We start from the raw sequence: 23,753 nt of genomic DNA, 5'->3' as shown, positions 1-23,753 counted from the left end.
TACTCTTACTATCCTGTTGTTCCAATCATGAAATGGTTTTTACCTCAACCCACCAGCCGTCTCACTTTTCACCCCTCCGATTCTCTCCCCCGTCCCGCTGGGGGCAGTGAGGGAGCGCCTGTCTGGTGCTCAGTTACCGGCCGGCGTCAAACCACGGCAGTCCTTTCTCCACCCCTCACTCCACACCACGAACGTCAGGCCCAGGTCCCGCACCACCCAGTGCATCCTCAGGAGCCACCGCTCCCCTTCCCACCCTTTTGACAGGATGCACAGGCAGCACTCCCTCAGTCAACGGAGCACCACTGTAAAATGTCCATAAAAAGTCCACAAAATGCCCACGGAGCCCATTCAGCCCATGCCTTCGGGCTCCACCCCTCATGCTGCTCCCTCTGGACAGGAGAGGTGGTGTCTTGCGGGCAGTTCCTGGACACCAAAGCCCGCTCAGGCCGGAACCAAGAGGTCGGTCCCCCTTGTTTTCAGGGTCCAAAGCGCCACTGTTTGCATCTAGCCCACCCTTTGCGTGCCCAAAGCCTCCTGTCCTCGGCCGAAATCCTCACGTTGAGGGCCCCAACCTGTCTTCGATGCCCCACGGCCTTTCCTCAGGGCCCACAGGCCCTTGGGGCGTATCCAACCCCTGAAGGTGGAGCCGGTCGCCTGGCAGCGCCCGCCCAGGAGGGGAGGCAGGGGCCCGGGACAGCCAATGGCCTCAGGGGAGGCGGGGCAAGGCATGCGATTGACTGGAAGCAGGCAGCCAATCAGAGGAAACATCCCCAGAGGGCAGGGCGGGAGGGGAGCAACGCCTCAGGCAGCCAATAAGAGAGAGCATCACCTCAGGGGAGGGTGGGCCTGAAACTAGGGCAGAGTGACAGCCCAGATGGCCAATCAGACATGAAGGGCGGGCACTGCAGCCCAGCAGCCTGCCCACCTGGGGCCAATCAGCAGCAGTAGCACCTCAGGGGAGGAGACTGACAGCGCTCCCGACCTATGAGGGCAGAGATCGAGGGGGGAAGAAGGCGGGCTCCGCTGGTGGCCAGGCCCACCTTCGCCATGGCGCCCGTGAGGCCTGCCCGAGGCCCAGCAGCCCCCGGCCCAGGCCCGAGGCCCCTCTTCCCCCCCTCCTAGCCCTCCCTCCCCTCAGTCGCCCCCGTCTTATGGAACGCCCCATCTCCGAGGGAGCCACCGCGCCCCAGAGAGTCAGGATGCCCTGGCCATGCCGCTGAATGGCAGCCATGGGCCCCGGGGCTTCTGGCTGCCATCGCCACTGGCACCCGCCCGACAGTGATGAGGAGGTGAGGCTGAGGCCGCTGGGATGGTGGTGGGGTGGGGGAGGATGGGTTGGAGTGATGCTTGCTGTGGGTCCGCCCACCATCACATCCCCTCCCCGCAGCCCAAGTGACCCTGCAGTGGCCTGAAGGGTGTTGGGGAGGGGGAGGACGCAGCACCTCTTCCTCCTGGATTATGGTGTGGTGTTGGGGGAAACTGAGGGGATGGGAGGCACAGTTTGGGGTGGGGAGGAAACTGGGACACACACACACACACACACACACACACACACAAAAACGGCAAATACAGCCCCCAGGCTCCCCCTCGGTGAACACAGAGTGGGGTAGGTGTATGACCTGTGGCTGGACATAGCCCACTTGGCCCCACAACACATTGGCCAATGTCCCCTAAGTGCACTCAAAACCCACTTCCTCAGGTGACCTGTGTTCTCCCACAGACATGGGGATGTGTCCTCCTCCTCCTTCTCGCACCCCAGGTGCAAGTCACTTGAGCGTATTTGCAGTCCTCCCCACCAGTCTTCCATTACTTTCCGACATATGATTTGCGTGAATACTGTGTTGAGGTATGGTAGTCATAGTGCCATCAGAAGAAAGTGAAGAGAAAGAAGACGAGGATGGCGAAGATATTAAAAAGTGTTACAACCTTTGACAGTGGAAACATGTCATTTAGAGCTTATATGAACAGTTTTCCTTCAATGTACCATTCTTTCTAAAGATGAGGAGGGGACGGTTTGCTATTCCCACATCAGAGCTCACTGAGGTTTTAAAACAAAACCCCCAAACAAATGGGTGCTGGAAAAAAGAGTAATTAGACTCCAGGGGAGGCACCAGGGGAGACTCGAGGTTGACCCCTAGGATACTGAGGTCGAGGATACAAAGGCTCTGAGGCCAGCCATGCTCCAACTGAGAAAGAAATTCGGGCAGCATGTGAAGGAGTTGGAGCTGCTTCAGAGGGAATTGGTACCGAAGCACAGCTCCTCCTGGTGCCCCGATGGCCACTACTGGGCTGGATGTTCAAAGGCAAAGTTCCTTCTACTCATCATGCCCCCAGTGCTGCCTGGAGTAAGTGGGTTGCCTTAATCACACAGTGAGCTCAAATAGGAAACCCAAATTGTCCAGGAATTGTAGAAGTGATCACAAACTGGCCTGAAGGCAAAGACTCCGGAATGCCCCCAGAGGAAGTGGTGTTTCGTGCTGAGGAAGCCCTACCATATGACAAACTCTCAGGTAATGAGAAACAGTGTGCCTTGTTCACTGATGGCTCTTGTCGTCCTATGGTTCCACTCCCTGACCAAGGGTCCCTCCCCACCTTTCCTGTAGGCCCCCTTTAGGGACTGGAAGGTGGCTCTAAGGTCTCCCCGGCACCTTCTTGTCTCCAGGCAGAACAACCCTGGCGCTCTCATCCTGCCCTCACAGCAGAGGTGCTCCAGCCCTCTGAGCATCTTCATGGCCCTCCTCTGGACCCGTTCCAACAGGTCCGTGTCCTTCTTGTGCAGAGGACTCCAACAAATATGTAAACACACGTTGTTCTCATCTGCGGCAGCGCTCAGGTTCCCACACTGTGCTCTCACAGCCAGAGTTTGCAGAGACAGGGCTGGGTCTGACTCTTGTTCTTCAGTTTGAGCATGACTGTTCCTCCTCCTATTATCTCCTGTGTGTTTATACACTATAAAATAATTGGCCAAATTTGGAGTGATATTACAACAAGTATGTAAGCACACTCCAATTCTTTTCCCCTTTGAAGGTAGGTACAAGGTTTGCTCTTCAGTCGTCAGAGCTGTAACGCCATCCCTCAGTTTAAAAAAGGCCTTTGGCTCGTACCCTTACTAGTCAAGCAGTTGTTTTCTCCGAAACATTGTTTAACATACTCTTTTCTCTAGCCCATGATCCTGGTATTTTACTGACCTAAATTTCCCTGAAGCTGATTACAGTCAACCTTTTCTGGTGAAGACTAAGGAAAAATGTATTTGCTACTACTGTTTCAACCGTTATTTCTTCTCTCTCATTAAGCAATGGATATAAGCTTTTCTTTCCTGGCCTTCACTTTTAAAATGCAAAACAATTACTAGGGACTCTAACTAAAATTCATTTTGTGTCCTAGTTTTCCTGATTTTATCTCTACCCGTGCACCACATTATCCTGTGCCTTACGCCTTTGTCTTCTTCACACAGTTCTTTTTTTCAGAGCTGTGGATGATAACCTATGAGTCTGTCACCCACTTTAGGGTAGCTTTGTGTTTGGTCATTTCCACTTAGATTTTCAAACCACCTACGTCCCTGCCTGAGCTTTTCCAGCTTAAGAGTTGCCGCGTGTCAGTGTGTTCAAACTGTTCAGGCGCATTCTGCCCCACCTGAAGAGGGGAGATGAGGTATCTTGGTCCAAGGGTTCTCTGAAGACAGACCGTGGGATCTGTGATCATTTCCATGGAACGGACCACACTTAACCTCTAGAAGATGACCAAGCAGTATTGTTCCAGAAGGAACATACTAAATTTAGTCACTGAGTCAACATCTGTTTCTTAAGTCTGAACAACAGTCCAAACTGATTTTGCTCTGTAAGCATGCTTTCCTTCACTGCGGTTTCACCACCTGAACTGTATTTCGCCGCATGTGTTCCAGCATTTACCCTCACCCAGAGCGCCCTGTTTGGATACCTCCCTTCACACTACTGTTGGCACTGCCTAAAATCTTCAGAAATTCGGTCAGGAGACTTCTAAACATGCATGTAGTAGAAATTACCTACTCAGGCCTGAGCATAACTGCATGCCAGGTGTTCTTCAGCTCAAAAAACCTGGAAAAAAGTAATCATAGAAACTCCATATGCAGAGTAAACTAAATTTGCAGGAGTCTGAAAAATCACAGTAATGCTGTTATAGCGCTCTGAAAAGAGAGGAGAGTTTACCTGAGCTTGGCGGGCTTTGACTACAGCTTTTTCGGCACAAGGTCGTATAAAAATATGGGATTCTGCCTGGTTTTATGGAGCTATGCCATAAAGAAACGTCCAAAATTTTACTTCCATGCAATTACATTTAATTAAATTTATGCCTTCTAGATTGTCGCTGTTCAAAGCAGTTTAAAGCAGAAGCCTGACTTTCTAGTGGCCTTTCTTCTTATGCCAAACTCATCTGCTGAACCCCACTATTAATGGGTTAGTTCTGTGTCGTGGCACCACCATGTGAAAATACTGTTACTAAAGGTTCTGTTTAAAAAGCACAAGCATCTTGGGGATCAGCAGAGTTATGAGAGGAAATACAGATTACAGGACATCTTAAAGCATGTGTGTAAATGTTTGCTGGCAAATGACAACAGCTTTCTAAACAAACTGGAACAATGTTGAAATGTGACAGCTTCATACATAACGTTATTTTAAAATAGTCCCAGCTGTTAATACTGGCTGTGTGTTTGGGGCCATATGCTACCTTTTACAATATAAAATCAAGTCCACTTGGCACGTGAACAACGTGCAGCTCTTGGCAATACCTCCCCACGTTGTATCAGTTCAAAAGATTTAAAGTCCTACCAGTCTTTTCAAAACTAAACGCGTTGCTATGTTATTTTTCACACATGTTAGCTACCAGCAAGCTTTTACTGCTGCCGTTTTTCTGTCACTAGTCTTTTCTCGGCTAATGTCCCGCTGTCACTGGAAATCTCATCACGTTGGACAGTTTACTGAAAACATTTTATTGTAATCAAAAAGTGATGTAACAGGGTTCTGTGTATTCTATAATTCATTCTGCTGGTATTTTATAATCAGTTATAACAGCTGCTTCTGACAGGCAATTAAAAAACATACTCAACCATGAAAATGTTCACAGTACCTGAAACTCCACCCAAACTAATGAACGGTCGTTAAAACTAAGATGCCCCAGCAAAACCTTTCACGTTGCATGTCACAACTCACAGTTCTGTACAAAATGTTCACTTCTATAAAGCTCTGAAGTAAAAATCCAGCTGCAATATTTTAAGGGCAGCACAGTCTCCTCCATGCCATTATTTGCCATGCCTGAATTCGTTTACATTTTAACAAAATTTGATACAGACTTAAGAATTCAGTCATTTTTTCATTAGCTGTCATTCCATGTAGTGACAGATTTCACTTTTTGGTCATCCTTCTCTTCGCTCTTCTTCGATTTTTTTCTTCTTGTGTTTGTGTTTTTGGCTCTCTGCGAATTCTGTTTCGTTTCCAATGTGTTTCTTACGCTGCTTGTGTTTCTTATGCTTCTTGTGCTTTTTATTCTCTTTTTTCCTTTTCTTTTTCTTGCTGTCTTGACTCTCTCCTGAGCTGGCACTGCCGCTGTGGCTTCGAGTCCAACTCTCAGAAGGGCTTTGACTGTGGCTGCGGCTAACGCTAGGACCGCTTTGACTTTGGCTTTGGCTTGCATCAGGCTGGTCAACTGCAGGAGGTTGCCGCTGTATCCTCTTTTGCCTTAGCAACAGCCTTGTCTTTTGGTTCTTTAGGACTTTTTTCTGCAGCGTCCTCATCTTTTGCAGACACAGTACTTCAACAGACGTCTTCAGCAGGGGCTGTTACGTCATTATTATACAGCTCCGTGGTCTTAATGACAAAACACAGTAATGTTCCTTATCAAAAATTTTATCTACTTTTCTTTTTCTTTTTTCGGGTTTTGCATCAGAAGGTTTGCTTTTTTCAGCAGGTTTTTTGACTTATGCTCTTTGCTGGAGGGCTTGTCCGACTTGGTTTCTTTTGGATGGTCTTTCTTGGCCTTTTCCTCCTTGGCTGGCCTGGTTTCTGGGTGATCTTTTGTCACTTTTGGGTGAACTTTCCATGGGGTAACAAGAGCCTTCTCGTTGTCTTTGGCAACTCCTCCTTCACTTTTTTCACAGGAGGTTCCTGTGAAATACTGAGAGATTCTTCACGATCGGTGTCCACCTTCCCTTGGGAACCTTTAGCTTTTTTGTCTTTCTTGGGAGGCACCGCCACTTCTACTTTCATCTTCGCCTTGTCCTTCTCTTCTTTCTCCTTTTCAGACACCAATTGGAAAGCAATAGAATCTGCTTCCATAGGCTCATCTCGGACAGGGGTGGCATCATCTCTGCTTGGGAGCGTGAACAGAGAGTCTGTTTTAATGTCTTCTGCTGTTACTGGCTCTCTGTGTTTTCTTGCACCTTCTAAAAACTCAGCATTGGGAAATCCTTTATTCTCATCCCCTTTTCTTCTCTTCCGGTGTTTTTTACATTCATTTCCTTTGCCATCTTCCAGTGGATATTCCATGTCCTTCTCATTTGGTTTTGGTGGATCTTTCATGCCGTGGCGCTCTCTTCCAGAAGGTTTTTCAGGGTCATTTCCATCTCTATTACGACTTCTGTGGCTTTGCCCACCAGGATAGTCTTCCCTGCGTCCCCGAGCGTATGGCAAATTCTCTCGTCCAGTCCCAGGTGGACCAAACCTATCTGGAGAAGTGTTCTCTCTATTTACTGGTGGTCGAGGTTGAGCGCCAACAGCAAAGCCCTTGTAAAACTTTTCGTACCATTCTCTATAGTTCCTTTCCCATTCTCTGGGTCTCTCCTTTTCAAATGGATCTCTGAGGTCAACAGATCTGCCATGGTAAGCTTTCATATTATACGGGGGAACTTCTCTGTATCTGTTAAAGTACTGCTTTTCTCCATCCCCTTGAGGTATAGTCCATTTAGTGGGAGACCGGCCTCTAAACGCTGGAGACCTTGACGGTGGATGGTGTCTTCTGTATGGGGGTGACCGTGACTTTGAATGGTGATCACCGTGTGACCTTGACCTAGAGCGATAGTTACGACTCTTCTCTTTGCCTCTTCTTGGATAGGGTGGTGATCGCGAGAAGGAACGAGAACGGGAACGACTAAATGATCGAGAGTTGGAGCAAGGGCGGGAAGAACCTGATCTTGACTTGGAGTGGGTATACGAACTCCTGGAGGAAAATGAAGCACTAGAGGGAGACTTAGACCTTAGAAAAAAAAACAACACAAAACCCATAAATTAAGTTAATTCAAAACAGTCACTCTCCCGTTTTTTTTTTCCTCCCAAAATTACTTGTTTGGGTTGTTTTTTCCCCCTCTCCATATGCTTATGTCAAAGCTGCGTTCAGCTGCTGACATAACGCTACTGCAAATTGAAGACCGTGATAACATGTAAAAATTTCTGCTTACAAGAGAGAACACCTGCTGCTTTGATAGCGCAAAAGCATAGAGGAAGGGTAAGTTTATATCCACCATTTCTGTCACATGAACTACCACAGCTATGGATTGATTGAAGGTGGCGTATACTGGCTTCTGCTGGTACGTGAACGCACACGTGTTTCACTACTCAGCCACGACACGCAGTGCTAATCCTTTTTGGTGCAGTAAGATGCAAAAAGAGCAAGTCTTAATGGCTACAGTGCACTATCAAGAAGACAGTAAAGCTCAATTTTAAAATGCTTGCTTATTCGATTTAACTTCACTACTTATTTGGCAATTTGTACAAGATGCAAAATACGGATTGTACGGCAATCCTACATACAGGGCACTTATAGCCAGATGTCCTAGCAAAATTTTGCACATAATAGCTCTAACCAAGGATAGTGACGGCTTCTGAACTCAGCCTCTAGGTCTATGACCCATTGCCATTACTCTAGGAAAGATACCGGCAGCGTTACTAATAGAGCTGTTCAGACTCCTGCCCACGTGATTTTTGGGGATAGAAGATGTCAGCTACCCTGATCTTTTTCTTCACTAGGTTTGCTTTTATTATTTTTTAAAGAACCATTTCACATTATTCCACGTGTGTTCATTAGCATCATTCCTCCCCTCAAAGTCCTTCACCCATTCAAGATTTCCTTACACGCAAGTCGTATCTTTCAATTCCTAAGAAAAGTTTAACAGTGTCAACAAAATACTAGCCAAAGCCACCAGTTTCCAGTGGTGGAGGATACAAGGGAGGTGGAGGCACAGGCACAAAGACTGGTGTTGATGCTGGTAGTGTTGGGGCTTGAATCCTCCTTTGGGTGCATTCACAGTGTGGGTGTCCTCGATTTGAACTTCTAAAGAAACCCCAAGATGCGTGTCACCATTTGTAATACTCTGCCCTGATTTTAAAGAGCAAAGAGAACGAAGCGGGAGCATGGTGGCGAGCACTTCTTGTTCTCAACTTAAGCATTTTTCTCCCTGCTTTCTGTTCATTTGAGACTACACTCATTTCTTGATCTTCATACTTGCCCTCCACATCCTCACTCCCGGCAGGTCCCTCAGTCTTCTCTCCTGATACTCAGCTTTGCGACTGTGCGTGGAGGCTGCCCGTGCTTAAAAGAGACTCCCATCTCCCATGTGCTGAGTGTCCACCGCTCCTCTGCCACTCCTTGATACACGTAATACTTCCCATGTTGTTGATGACGTATTTGGCCTGTTCTTGTCCCTGAATTATTATTTTCTTGCTTACTGAATTAAGATTTCAGACAGTCTGTGGGATGGATCCTGGTTTCTGTTATTTATTTATCCTAAGATTTTATAAACACGATGCACCCTTACAATCTACCTAGAACAAATTTATACCAAAAGGAAGGACTAGCTTGACACTGTGATAATAGATAAGACGGGCTCCTCTCTCTCCATCTGAGAGAAAGCAGCTTGGCTATTGGACATGACTACATTGAAGAAATTCAAAATTGTCAGAAAATAACAGCACTGACTTTTCCAATCATGTGCTCAATCAGTATCAACTAAGTTGTCAAAAAAAAAAACCAGAATGTTGGAGTCTGGTTTCTATTGGGAAATCAATTTTTTCAGCTCCGTTCAGCCAGCAATCAAAAGGGTGGCTTTCCATCCGATCCTTTGATTCTATTTCATTTTTATATGGAACTATAGCATCCTAAAAAACTGTTCATTTTTCAGAGTCCTCTTTTCAATCATGTACCGGGTTTTTATGTTAAATAATCTCACCGCAAGCACTGACTCCCTCTGTCAAAGCCAATTCAAATTAAGTCATTTAAAAATTAATTACCACTTGTATTCTCCACAGCTATCTGTGCATACTTTCTTCATTGTAAATCAGCTGTTGTATAAGTTAGGTGTTATGGCCTCGTTACAAGCAGTAATATATTGAATTGCTGTGGAATACTTACAGTTCCCAGCCTGGTCTGCCACCTGCTGAGCGAGGTGTCCTGGCTCTCGTTGGATGACCTTTTGGAGTCGGGAGAGGAAAAAGAGAAAAATCCCATTCAGTGTATCTGAAGGTAATTTTTTAAAGAAATTCTGAAGTTATAGTCACGTACCAGTCGTGGGCACTGATTGTCCTTGGGGGCCCAGACGACTCGGTAATGCTGGTTGTCTTCGTACAGGAACCTGACAGGCCTTGTGAGTAAATGCAAACGGTTGGAAAATAAGCTCCACTAAATGCAAGAATCACTGCATATGTTGAAATACAACTTACCTTCTCTTTCGACAAACTGCTGACTGACAGTGAGGGAGATGCAGAAGGTTCAGCAGCAGTCACCAGAGCAGCAGGAGGTATAACGCTAGCGGCATTGCTACAAAAAAACCCCAAATTTTTATTGTTCAAGCAGTCTTTTGAAGTGCTACTTGAAACGGAAAGTCCAAGATGAGAAAAGGCTGACTACTGTAAATGGACAAAAAAATTTACAAAATAATCTTCATGAGATTTACAGAAGTCAACTTGGCCAATTCCAAATGAAGCGCTGTCGAGAAGTCCATGTGGACTGCTGGCAGTTAAAGAGAAAGCTCACTGGAAACATATTTTATTAAGGTAGCTGCACATGAAAGGATTAGAGTACGTTTAACCCCCAGAGAGAGCCTCAGTTGTGGAAGACGGAAGCACTGCAATTCTATTAGGAAATGTTTCTGTGCTACTTCAGGGGCTGCCTTAGAGGTTCTTTTGGATTGCAGTCCTTTGTATTCAGCGGTACGGCTGAGCCTGACACTCTTCTGGACAGAGTGGCTGTTTGCATCCAAGGCACAAAGTCAAAGGATGTAAGCCCTAAACAATAGAACAGGTTTTTCACATATTTTCCTATGACTTCATGGGTTGCACACTTAGACGATCATGTTTGTAAATACTTCACATTTACAGTGGTTCAGTGTTTATTATCCAATCTGTATGTGTCGCTGACTGCGCTGTGTGTTACTGAGGATGGCTCTGACTTATCATAAGATTGATGGTAGAAATACTGCAGAAAGAAGTAATGTGAAAACACTTGGCCTATTTTACCCACAATTGTGCTTTTACACTTTCCATGAAAATATTATTTCCTCAGTACTAAAGAGAAATTAACGCACTCAAGAAGGTTTGCCATAACAAAATGGTTTCTTTAGGAATTGCTAGCCACTTCAAATGAAAGGGCTCCTGGGGAAAAAGCGCTCCTCTCTCCGGGTAAGCCTGTACGGAATGACTGATAAGGGAAGCAAACAAGCAATACTTGTGAGAACGTTCTTGCAGGAGGCACACTTCCGACTTATCAAAGTGTCCTCATTCAAAGCGAGGACTTTCACAAAACAGAACTTCCGCAGTTATCTGGAACTGCCTCTAATGAGACATAAATCGCTGGTGGAGAAGCTCAAGAAGAAGAATAATGTGACTTTGGCATCTTGGTGTCTTTTATATTCATGTTGATCTACAGATTTACTTACTGAAAAGGTCCAGGAGGTGCAACAGTCATGAGTGGTGGTGGAGGTGGTGGCGGCTGCTGCTGCTGCTGCTGAATGGTCTGGTGGAGCCCTTTTGTGTAGCCAGTTCCATTGCTGAAGTTGTTCACAGCCTAGAGGCAGAAGAACATTTACCACAAGGTAACATGAAACTTCAGTAGATACATGAACAAAAGCCTCCACAGGGTAAAATTACTTGTGTAATCCCGTAAATGCTATCAATCCTAAAATGAATCAACATACAAATACACGAACACATCGCCTTAAACACTGGTAGTAACAACTGGTAACTCAGAGTACCTGTATTTAAAATACTTCAGTGTTAACACCGAATTTGAAAGTAAGGCAATCATGTTAAACAAAAGCGCGACCTGAATTTGCCCCATTGTCTCCAAAGAGTTGTCAGCTTCTCTAACAACAGATAATGAATTTGAAAAGTAAATATAGCCTGTTTAATTTAGCGGTTTTTGAGGAGATGTAAATTAATATTTTCTTCCCTTTTGGCTTTTTGCAAATAGACTTTTCTTACAGTTTACATAAAAGTCATCCTGTTACCTTGCGTAGGAACTCGTTGGCAATTAAAGCATCAGGGGAAACGTCTGTCTGATGACACGTTGGGCATGTGTGTTCCTCAGATTCCAGCAATGCTGTTCTAATGCCTGTGCGTAATTAGAATCATCAAAGTAGGTTTAGCCAATGTAAGGAAATTCTGGGGGCTCCAATCAATCATAAAAAGACATATATGATTAATGGGGGAATATGGTCTCGAACTGAGAGCACGAAGCTATGAATGTTCAATAGTGTAACACACTTCTAGGATGCAGCAAATAACTGTGCAGTTTTGGTATTTTACTAATGTAGCGTTTGAAGACGGCTGCGTCTGGATGTTTCGACTATTCTTTTTTCCACTCTCTAGTACAGTGAGAAGTCACCACCCTGCAGGTTAATGAATAAAACACAGCTCAAAAGAACATCAGTAGCCTCGAGTTCTGAAGGTTTTAACCAGCTCTCCCGTGGAGAAGAATGTGGATTAAATGCCTAACTATCGGTTTGTGGCAGACCACAGTACGGTTGGCTGTACTGAGCCAACCAGAGTTGGCCATACGATTTTGTGTGAGAGAAGGGGCTGTGAAAAAACCTAAATGTATTCAATATCTAATACTGTAATCACCTGCGCAGCTATGCACTCTCCTCATGCTTGTCCTTCTGCATGTGAAGAGGATTTAACTAGATACGTAAAAAAGGAAAAAAGCTTTCTGTCTTTTTTTTTTTCCTTTATACGAGAAGAGTCCTTTCCTATTCAGCAGATGCTTAAGTATGGAATAGAACTGGTAACAAAGAAATTTTGTCATCTCCTGTTTCTGCTTTCAGAAAATCAGATGTGGTGTTTGGAGTGAACAAACAGGGCAGTAACACTTACATTCGTCACAATAACTGTTTCCACAGCAGGGAATAACGGTTGCATCAGTCATTATCTCTTTACAAATGAGACATAACAACTCATCAGGAATAGGGTCTTCTGAGGAGGAGGAGGAGGAGGAGGAGGACGGCTCCGCTGGTAAGAAGGGAGGCTTCTCCTTCTTTCCTCTAGCATAAGCTTCCCTGGAGGGCGGGGTGGGGAAGGAAAAAGAAAAAAGTTAACGATGGGTACAGGAAAGCTTTTCCAAGCTCTGGAGTTCCAGGGGCGTGAACAGCAGGACCGCCCTATTTTAATACGAGAAATTATCACAGATTTTGAGCTTAACATACAATGACAGTGCTTCCTCCCTCGTGGTTACAGATGCCGGCCAACTTGGCTGCATTGCCACTCAGACATTTACGCATGGTTTCTCTCCTTCACCTTTTGGTCAGTCCAATTAGTTCCATACTTACGCATTATTAATTGGTATTGCATATGTTCCGCTGTTTGTGAGCATAGCACCCTTGGTATTGGGATCTTTCACCTCCGTCATGAAAGAGCTTGGAATTCCCGTGCTCTTCTTAATTCTGGGAACAGGCTTAAAATTTTTGTCCTGTTCAGAAAAGAAATGCAGACATAGCTCATCTTAAGACCCACACTTAAAATGACACTTTGATGATTAATTTAAGCAGCAAAAGCCCTTAGTCCTCTCCTTTTACCTAGCCTAAGGGTTACTCAACTAAAATACTTATTTTGCTACGGGAATATAGCCAGGATGTTTCAAAGACTTCAGCAGCATTTTGAACTCCGTGGACATTCTTTTGCTTAACTTCAGCTTCCGCAAGGATTACGTATTGCTTAGCTCACCATCCACCCGGAGAAGAGGCACAAACCCGCTCCTCCTCCACAGCGCAATTCAGAGGGAGAGCCCAATTCAGGGCTCTGAACCAGTCACTGGAGAAACTTAAGTTCACCGTCGATACGTACGAAGGTTGCATATGCATTCAGTGACTAACATTACACGGCATGAATACTCAACCAGAGACTCGTGTAATTAAAACACGCAAATATTCAGTTGGTGGGGTCAAGAGAAACACCTTCCTTTTATGTGGAATTCTAAAAGCTGAGAACTGACATTAAAAAACGTTAAAACCAGGAAGATTTTCAATAGTATTGAAATATATAAAAATACGCATGACAGCTCACAGAGAAAGATCTATGGACGTACTGAATATCTACGACCAAGAAAAAAGAACATTTTAAGTTTTAAATTCCAGGGTTCCCTTGAATTTTGAAGGGTTTTGCAACATTGCCCTATAACCCCTGTATTTCACCCCAAGAGAAAGAATTCCTAATCTGAGTGTTCATGTATTTGTTACGTAACTGCCACGTGAAAAATGAAAAGCGAAGTCACAGCAGAAGTCCCCCGCAGTCTTACCCCATTCGTTGGGCGGTTCTTTATGTAGTGGCCAGGTTTTCCGCAACGAAAGCATATATAGGATGGTGGAGGTGTATCCCAGGGTTTGGTCACGTAACTAAAAGTTTTTGAGAAAAGAAGAAAAAGGTATGCATGTGTCTCTCTTGTTCAAACAAATATCTCCACAATTTTTCCAGAATCTTCAAAGAACAGATTTGACATTATCGACACTTACTTGATTGGATCGTATTCACGGCAAGACTGTATCATCATAGCTTTTATTTTGTCTTCTTCGGAAGCATTGGCTTCAGCCAGATTGTCGGTCTGTTTAACAGGTAAGCATTTGACACACGCGTTAGAAACACATTTGCGCCCACACAGCCAGAGACGACACCACTCACCCCATCCTGTAAAGAGCAGCACAACGCTAGCTGGGGCTGCATGAGAACAGCTGCTTATAGAAAATACTGTTGTCCTGAAGATGTTCTGGGGAGTCCTTACGCCACCACATGACGTTGATGTGCCCGTTAACCTCCTGGAAAAGAGCATTCTTGGGCACTCAAAACCTTGGGTTCTGTTTGCACCTCACATAAAGACTTGTGTAACCCCTCCAGTTTTCTTCCAAGCGGACTGAAGCCATGTGTAGAAAAAATTATGCTATGCAGTACTCTTCAACTGATTTTTAAGCTCCAGACTATTGGAAGGAGGAGATATCCACTGTACGTTTAATGAAGAAAGATGTATGCAATAATCGCTATTTACACTTTGCAGCGTTAAAAGGACACTCAACTCAAGAGTCGGGGAAGCTGTTTCTGCTCGCTGAAATTCAGCTCCAGACACAGAAGCGTTAAAAGGAATCAAGCTTTTTATAATCCCTCAGCAAGACAAAAGACTCTTTGCAGTAGAAGTTTGACCATCATGTGCTCTTGGCAGTCCAAACCGCGTGTTCTCCCCCTACTAACTTCTTCATATTAAGTGATTTAACTACAGTAAGCAAAACCTGCAGGTCTTTTCCAGTTGACTGTGTCCTTTTAACGTACAAATTGTAATATAAGCCTTGTGCAGCACTAGATCCTCAAATTATTGAAGCCCGCTGGATTTATTTAAGCAGCATTTCTTAAAACGTTTTTATTAGACACAAGTGCAGTTACAAGCAGGGTCTAAGGGAGTAACTGTCAATGATTTGGACCTTCAGGTACCCATCCTTCAGATCAGCCACTCATGGGTTTGGTTTTATATGCATTCATTGACAAAAGCAACAAACTAGTTTCTACATTTTATTAATTGGTTGTTTCTTAGATGTAGTTTTTTCTCAACAGTAACATAATGCAGATGGACATCTCTGAAGTCATTTCCGTTAACGTTTACAGAAAACTTTACAGATGCTTGACTCACGTGTTGGAACCCAAACGGTTTACAAAGCACGTCCAAAACCCACAAAACATTACTAGGAATAGACCAAAATTGAAATACAGCATTTAATACATCGTAGTAACAAACCAGAAGACTGATAACACATTGCCTCCATGCTAAGCCAGTCTGCACTAAAGAGGTTAGAGAAAGTAACAGGTTTGAGCTGCCGTATTTTTCTGAAATACTTAAATTGTCTCAAAAGCTTAAACATGTACCCCACTTGGACAGTTTTTCACAGTTTAAAGTAAAACTTCACGTGAGGTTACAGATTTCACAAGGTGCAATCGCTAGAGCTTTCCCAGACAAAGTTACGCATTGTTGAGCAAAAAATGCAAACAGTTCCAGAGCAAAACACAGTATTACAACGGTTTCAGGAGGTCACAGCTGCTAATATGCCACACATACACATTGGTATATTCCGATAAACGATGAGGTACGTTTTCAGAATTTACACAGTCGGTGTGCAAACAAATTAGTCTGTGTTGTTCACAAGACAAATTTTGTGTTGTGAATTTATGAAGTTGTGCAACTCTCAAAGAATGGATCTGTAACTGTAATGACTGGCAATTGAGAAATAGCCGTGCAAGTGTCCGTGTTACAGTATTTTGGCTGGGGCAAAGCCCCCTGAAATGTCCATAACTTGCAGCCAGTTCCATTCTTCTGTAAAAAATGTTTTCGTTTCCAACGCAAAATTAATGAGACATGTGAAAAATGGTAAACAGCGTCTGAAGGGCTTCTTTTTTGTGTCTTGAAGATGAGTAATCCTGCAACGTTATGTTGAGGCTGATAAGGTACTCCCCTTCTCTCTGCCCAAACTGGGAACTGCTCTTTACAGGATAGTATCGAAACACACATGCATTTTAAAGTTAAAATAAATACTTTAAATTATTAAAAATTAAATTTAAGTTTTGTTCACATTACAACAGCTATCCAGCTATAGACCACAGCATAAGATTTAAAAATATAAAGCAAACACTTTTTTTTGAGGGGGTAAGTATTTGACAAGATTTATATATATATATATATATATATATATATATATATATATATATATTTTTACCTTCACAAGCTGGGCCAGAGAAAGAGGTGCAGGAGAGTCATCAATCTGTTCACAAAAAATGAGACACATATTCAAGTTCCACAATCAAAACACAGCGATAGTCAACCTCTACTCTAGGCTGAGAGCAGCACTATATCCTCTGAGCGACACTGAAAGAGGCGTTTCAAACCCGGTGTAATTTGTCTTTGGACAAAACAAAGTCCAAAACTATGAGGGCTTAGGAGTGCCCGTGTGGTTAATGAGAAGAAACTAAATGAATCAAACCCGCTTGAGATCAGCTGCTTGCTCCCGAATATCTCAGAGAGGGACCCTTGTCAAATGCTCACAACTGCTTAAAAGTCGAAGAGGTAAGGCGGCTGTCAATTTTCATCTGAAAAGGTTTTTAAAAAAATATTTATTTGAGAAGGACTCATCACTGCGGGAAACTTGCCTTCAGTGTAGTTTGTAAACTAATGGTTAATTTCACATCATTGATAAAAGCACGTGATTACACTTCTAGGAACAGAGTACAGCTGCCTGTCAGAATAAAGCACCGGCACATCGGCCCTGGAACAGGAACTCTGCCCCTCCGCTCAAGAAGGTTAAAAATGCCACGCTTGCCATACCCCACCAAGCCCAAACAAAAACAGCAATCCAAACCATCAGCCAATAAAAAAGAATAAGCTGCTCAAATTACTGAAATGAAGGTGTTCACCACGACAGAGATCCTTGCAGTCACTGGCACAGCCACACTAAAAGGATCCCCTTCCTCGCTTTGGCTGCAGTAACAGCAGGAGGCAGCACACATTTGCAAGCGGGCAATGACAGCTAACGTAAGAGCAAGGCGATGAAGAAATAGCCAAAGAATAAGCTTTTGTGCATCCTTTTTCAAAAAGTCTTAACTAATTTTACGTTTCCCGCTCTATGGTACAACAATAATTGGCAAACTTCCCAGTGATTTATTCCTACCACACTAAGATCCAGGTTCTGCTTTGAAATACATACAGAAACCTGTGTATTTCAAACAAAACAAAACAAAATCCCCACACTTTTGACCAAGACCTGAGGTAGATTTCAGACTAAAGCTAATTGTGTCTCCAACACTAGAAGCACCTGAGGCTGCGCTGATTTACAGTGAGAGAGAGGACATGTAAAGAGCAATGCAAGGCTTCTGCCCTCCCTCCTTTTGTTTTTTGGTGGCTTTTTTGAGACACCTCTGTTGGCTGGTGGTAAGATGCCACTTAGAAATATAACGCAGACATGGCAGGGAACACACGAGCCTAAAAGAATGGGAACTTTATTTATGAGCATGTGACTTGTGTTTATACACATGCTAGCAAGCAACGAGAAAAATAATGCTTTTCAAGAAATAAAAACCCATCTGAATCAGATCAAATACTATAAATGTGGCTTACATAAATTTGACTGGGTCAGTTAAACTAACTCCAACCCAACTGATCAGATCCAGTGATCCAGGGTTAGTGTAATGCCTCACACCATTCTAGTGAAGAAATAAAGATGAAAAATTAAACGCTCCACACAGTAAGTTTTATACTACAAGGACTATTTTGAAACACACAGTTTCACACAGTATTCAAGCCAAGTGCCAAATCCTCAAATGCTCAGTGCTGCTCCGCGGGCAGGGATCATCTCCCAGGGCTCCAGCCTGGAAAGGGGCAGCGGAGGCACCAGCTCAGGCTGCGGGCAGCACCTGCCTGCTCCCGGCGAGCATCCCTCCGGCACCAGCCCAGGGACCCTGGGGTCGCCGGGGGATGTGTCCCCCGGTGCAGGGAGGCCCGATCCCAGCAGGGCATGAGCAGCCCAGAAAGGCTTCTCCCAGCCCCTGGCCTTGCAGGGGTGGGGGGAGAGGGTGAGCCGAGCTCCCAGCCCCCCGAGCTCCCCAGAGCAGGGTGCCCACCCCACTCCATCCCCGCGGTGCCTGCTCCAGCCTGCCCGGGCGGTGGGGGTGCCCACCTCCCTGGAGTGGGGCCCTACCTCTGGCAGCATAAGTGTCCCCTCCTTTAGGGCTTTCATGATAACTCCTTAATGTCAGCACACGCAGAGAGGTGTCGGGAGAAGGGAAGGGCTGGGTTTGTTGTTTGAGGTGTCAGGAGCAGGGGAAAATGGCTGCGTGGAGAGCAGGGGAGCAGTGCTGTGTTGTGCCCGTCGCCAGGCACCCGCAGTTGCAGCTGGAACACAGGCCATGGCAACGGGAGCGCAGTGGGGACGGGGACAAGCCCCCTTAAAGCAGGGGTAGCTCAATACATACATACCCCCCAAAGTCAATAATCCCAACACATTAGACTTCCTTCCTGTCTTAAGCGCTTCTTCCTAACCATGCCGTCACTTAACAAGTGGGTTTGCCCAGAGCACTGCAGACTGTCTTTGGGACGCTGGGGCAAGTGCAGCACGTCCTTCCGAAGAAGTCTGGATGTACTGACATGCCAAGGAAAAACCCAGCCCGTCCTCATGTACAAGTGCTAGCCCAGGCTCCAGGCGGCACCTTCTGGGCCTTTGAGCCACCGACCCCTCACCATCCTCCATTCCTTACCGTCTCACCACACAACAGCTCTTGCGGGTTAGTAGATGAGCAGCCAGAACAGAAGCCCAAGGGCAAAACCCCAGAGGAAACGCAGCTACAATTCTGAAAAGCAATCAACAGGTCCCAGTGACACCAAGGGGGTCGCTGCAGTCTACGGGCAGGGCTGGAACTTGTACTTCTGGTGGCATTTGTTCCAAGGCAGCTCCTACAGAGCAGACAGCCCTGCTGGGACAGGAGATGCCCTCTGCGTTGCCTCTGAGGATGGTGGGACCCTTGGAGGTTTCCTTGAGGTACACATTGAGCTTTACCCACAAATGCACCGGGCTATAACCTTGTGCCAGAATTTGTACACTGGCGTTTAGATATTTTCATTTGGAGACAAACTGCTTCATCAGATAAAGTGGAAAGATAAATGCAGAACTTCAGAATACCACTTTCTGTAGCAAGGATATGTAAATTCACGTCAACCTGTTAAAGACACTGAGGTACTCAGAGGGGCCCAAACAGTATCACTTCAATTGTACAGTTTTTAGGAACAAATGCCCAAGTATTTAAGGACATGAAAAGGAATCAGAACTGTCCTCAAAACCTATGGGATATGTTGGGTTCGGTATTTGTTGAGCCCCTGAGTCACAAGTAAGAAACAGTACCAAGTTTAGCAGTAATGGTTTCTCAGTCGTTTTTGAAAACATTTTCAAAAAGCATTAGGCAAAAAAGTACTTAAAAACAGAAGCTAAGTGATACAATGTGAAAATGAAAAAACCACAAAACTCTCTAAACAATTTTTATTGCAAGAAACAAAAACCCCACACCCCCATACAAGCATACATATTGGCTAGCTATAGACAGACAGATGTAGCACATCAGTGTGCAAACCTTGAACCGGCGTGATCTAAAAACCATCATATATCACCTGTTCAACACAAAGTCATACAGGAAATAGCCCAGCGTGTTCAATATGAAATACAATGCGTTACGAGGCACAAATACCAATATTCACATTCGAACTGCGCAAGCGATGGCATTACTCAGTCTTTACTATGCTGAATTAAATACACTGCAATTGCAATATATACAGTGTTTTACTGGAAAATATATGAAGTTAATGTTTGCAAAATTAACACAAGGCTATTTGTTTAGAATTTCCTTAGAATTTCTTGTTTAGAATTAAAGGTGTTGAAAAAAGGGTGAGATTGTGTTTTTACATACTGCTTTTGATGTTCCACTCACCGGCTCAGTTCCGCTTCTAGAAGAAATAAAGGTGATCAGAACTTCCACACAGAAGAGAGCCCACCACCTGTGTCTATTTCTTGGAGCATCAACAGCCAGACTCCTCAGCTGCTCAGGGCTTTCCGTTGAAATGGAAACAAAACTGGCTGTGCTGGAATTTGGATCACACACATTTTGGGGACTTGAGCTTACTTTCAGAAGTAGGGCAGAATTGGTTGCAGCTAAAGTGCTATCTCCCCTCTTAAGTGGGTCATCTAGTTTGAATTAACCAACGGGACGTGAATTCTTTGAATTAATTTTGAATTAACTAAAGGGACGTGAAGTCACTTTTTGCAGAGCAGAGAGAGTCAAACGAAATTACCTATGAAGACAGCCTTGAAATGCCTTCCAAAAACAGCCATGTGCCTGAAGCACATGGGATAAGCATGGGATAAACACATGGGGTAAGCAACAGCGGCTCCACAAAAAGGCCGAGATTGCTACGCCTGTGCTGAACGGAGGGTTTTGGCGGTTCTGCAGAAGATTACAAGTGGCAGCACCTCTCCTAGAAAGAGACTGCATATATGAGGACAGCAACCACAAATTCTGCAAGCCTGCAGAGGTCAATTTGAACGTGCACAACAGGTGTACGATGCAAAAAGAGGAATAAGTCCTCTTTTAGGAATAAGTCCTCTTAGGAATAAGTCCTCTTTTAGTATTTTGTGAATATTCATTGACTGTTAGAAGAGAAGCATGGATGTCTGCCTTCTGAATAGACTGTCCTTGCATGTATAAATAGAGATACGCTCGTTTTCAATCTGCTTGTTAAGTGCACCGTGCAGACAGCTCCCACCATCCAATAACAGGATGATGGGAAGCAGCTAACTCACTGAGAAATAGAAGGGCCTTTGTGAGCGCTGATATCTTTTCCCTGGAGTCATTCCAGATGTTTCTGTCACTGTTGCAGAGAAAATTGGTCATATTGGAAAAAGAAATCCTTCCATCTCGTTTTGGCTGTGTCTGGCTGTGTCTTTGCAGCCCCAGTTTCCAAAGTGAGTCTATTAGCTTCTGCAGTCCTTCTCTGATGAGGTCAGGTCCTTCTTAGCTCATGCTTGGTATGAAATTGACATTTTCCAGTTAATTTCATGCTTGGTTTTGCATACTTTGGGTTTATGCATACTCTAGGTTTATGCATACTCGTTTGCTGATTTTGTTTTCCATTTTTCCATTATTCAAGTTAGATGGGACTAGTTTTATATACAGAAGAATTTAGGCATCTTTCATAGGGTTTCACCTCAATCACATTCTTAGGGTGCAAATTGCCAAAATATTTAATAAAACCAGAGTATTTCCATTGCTTTGTATATAACAAGAAAAGCATCTCTTAGAGGGTGGGTGAAAGACCAGATGGATGCAGCTCCTCTGACTGTGGCATTCCCATGTCTTGAGTGAGTCAAAAAATCTCCAAAGCATTGTCTTGGATCAAGGTGGTACAGGAGGATTGAGGTAAAATAACAAAGCCTCTGCCTGGTGGGGCTCCTTCTGGGGCCAGCACTGCTCAGTGGTTCCATCAGTGGCCTAGATTGTGGAGCTGGCCTGAGCATTAATCTAGCAAAGGAACCCATTTTTCCTGTGTCCAGGTTTGAGATTAAGGCAGTACCTAGAAGAGCTAAGAAGTCTTCTGCAGAGGAAGAGATGCTTGGGGAAGGGAGTGATGATGCTAGAAGATAATGTTAGCTGCTGATTCTTGATAGCGGTTTGCGTCTTTTTCTTTTTTTTATTACTGGTGGGTGCTGAGAGCCCAGGTCACGATGAGATGCCCGGGATAGTAGAGTGCACCTTCTGTGCCTCCATTGATCCATCATAGCAAGACTCCAGGACCCGTTTTGGAACAAGATTCCAAGAGAGCTCCGCGCCACAGACTGCAGCTGGTAGTGCTGAGGCATGTTTTGCCCCTGCATGCCATTCCCTAAAGTGTAACTCTCCACTTTTATGAGTTAGTTGACGCAGGAGGGAGTGAAGACCCACGGCAGTGCCTCAGCGCCAGGCGGCAGCAGTCGCGCGCTTCCTGCTAGGACTGGCCCTCACCGCCCGCCGTAGCTCCCCCCGCCTCGGGGCCGCCGCGGGGGCGGGAGGTCCGGCCGCCCTGCGGAAGTGAGGCCTGGCGGCGGGGACGGTAGCGGGCCGGGCTGGGTCCCGGGGCGGGGGGTCTGTCGGGGAAGCGGAGGCGGGCTGGGGCGTGACCCGGGGAGCGGGCTTGGTGCGGTCCCGTGGCTGGGGGGAGCGTAGCGGGGCTGCGTCGTGTCCCGGTGCTCGTGGAAGCGGGTCCTGAGGGGGAGCGGGGCCCATGGAAGCAGAGCGGGGTTGGGGAGATCCCGGGTCTGGAGGCAGCAGAGCGGGGCTTCACCTGCGGCCGGTCTTCGCGGCCCTTAGCAATGGAGGGCTGCCCCAGGGAGCAGCCTCAGCAGCCGCCGCGGGGAGGAGGCGGCCCTTTTCTGGAGGAGGGAGACAAGTGCTGGAGCTGCGCCGGGGGACCCTGCGCTGCCCAGCTGGATGGAGGGGTGCCCGGGAAGGCGTGGAGCTGCAGAGCAGCTGCAGCAGGGCAGAAGCCGGACCCCGTGCCGAGGCACAGATGTGCAAGCAGCTTCTGTCCCTTCTCAGCCCTCGTGGTCCCAAGGGAAATGCGTGTGGGCTGGGGAGGGGGTCAGAGGTGGTCCCCTGGAGCTGGGGCTGCGCCAGAGCAGGTGCTGTTAACGGAGCCTTGCACGGGGATTGGCTGCTGTCACCCTCCCTGCTCCTGGCTGAGCCCCTAGCTCTTCATTCACCCCTATTTGCTCCCTACACAACACACAGGCCTGCAAGGGTAGCAATAGAGACCTGAGCTGAAGGGCAGAAAGCCATATCTTTGCAGCCTGTAGAAACTGAATGATGTGAGCCTTTTAATGAGGTGATATGTTGGAAAGTCTTTTTCACTCGGGATATGGCGAGTTTCTGGGGCAATGTTCTGATGTTCCTGGTGAAACGCTTCTGCATTGTACCTGCAGGAACAGGCTTCATGTTCCCTGGATGCCACTTTTGTTCCTGGGAGATGCAGAGCTGCAAGCAGGCAAACACTGTGGATGCACTGAGAGCTGCGGTGGTGCTGGTGATGTGAGTGGGTGCGTGATCTCCTGAAGGTGTTAGTACTGTAGAGACAGCAGCTCTCCACCCACACTAGCCACTGTCTCCAGAAATAAAGAGGGTGCAGCCCCAGTCCTGCTGCCATGGCTAGTGTGGCAGGGAGCCCAGGCATTCCTCAGGTGCCCTGGTTGCTGTATTTGTTTCTGCGTGGTGCATATAGGGATACTGCAACAGTCTGGCTTCATTTATTAGCCCTGTGCCTGAGGCAGGAGTTGCAGGGAGAGGCTGAGAGAAGTACTGTGGTCTCAGAGAGCATTTAGCCTTAAATATCTACATTTTTCCCCAGGGTACTTTTAGCACAGAGTGATGGCAGAAGAGATGAATTCCTGGAACATCGTTTTAGAAGCACTGGAGGATCTTGTGTTGGGCATGTTCATTAAGTTCAAGCTTAAATTATCACATATTGATTATGAAGGCACACCCAATCTATCCAGAGGTTTACTTGAAGAAACCAATGATGCAGTCAGGCTTGCTGACCATATGTGTGAGCACTATGGACCAGAGACTGCTGTGGAGGTAGCCATCTGTGTGCTGGAAGGGATCAATAAAAGAGACACTGCAGCTAAACTGAAACAGAAGAGACAGCAAGGTGAGGAAACTGGAGTTTATGAATACTTTTTCTTCCTTTCTCTTTGACTGGTCCCT

At 45.8% G+C, this 23,753-nt stretch overlaps 2 protein-coding genes across 13 annotated transcripts in view; one reads left to right on the top strand and one right to left on the bottom strand.

The window, feature by feature from the left end:
* Window positions 1-5,809: 5,809 nt before the first annotated feature.
* On the bottom strand, window positions 5,810-19,988 carry LOC134523527 (E3 ubiquitin-protein ligase RBBP6-like). Its single transcript, XM_063352493.1, is given in 12 exon segments — window positions 5,810-5,946; window positions 5,949-6,092; window positions 6,095-7,221; window positions 10,409-10,434; window positions 10,927-11,022; window positions 11,465-11,568; window positions 12,330-12,511; window positions 12,782-12,921; window positions 13,747-13,843; window positions 13,961-14,049; window positions 16,199-16,243; window positions 19,929-19,988. Coding segments are annotated over 10 exon segments (2,091 nt in total). The 5' UTR covers window positions 13,999-14,049; window positions 16,199-16,243; window positions 19,929-19,988.
* Window positions 19,989-22,040: 2,052 nt separating this feature from the next.
* Window positions 22,041-23,753, top strand: part of LOC134523570 (NACHT, LRR and PYD domains-containing protein 12-like) — a 46,466-nt gene continuing 44,753 nt past the window's right edge. For 6 of the 12 annotated variants that reach the window (XR_010073350.1, XM_063352617.1, XM_063352619.1 and 3 more), the window contains exons 1-3: window positions 22,041-22,104; window positions 22,973-23,086; window positions 23,395-23,697. Coding sequence is in view for 11 of the 12 variants with exons in the window: in XM_063352617.1 (XP_063208687.1) it covers window positions 23,415-23,697 (283 nt within the window). In the remaining variant the exon portion in view is untranslated. Of the gene's footprint in view, window positions 22,137-22,268; window positions 22,876-22,972; window positions 23,087-23,394; window positions 23,698-23,753 lie in introns of those variants that run through there. The other 6 variants (XM_063352616.1, XM_063352612.1, XM_063352614.1 and 3 more) reach the window with 6 other exon arrangements.

The sequence above is a fragment of the Chroicocephalus ridibundus genome, chromosome 14, assembly GCF_963924245.1.
Source record: "Chroicocephalus ridibundus chromosome 14, bChrRid1.1, whole genome shotgun sequence".
Lineage (NCBI taxonomy): Eukaryota > Metazoa > Chordata > Aves > Charadriiformes > Laridae > Chroicocephalus > Chroicocephalus ridibundus.
This window is presented reverse-complemented; position numbering and strand designations above follow the sequence as displayed.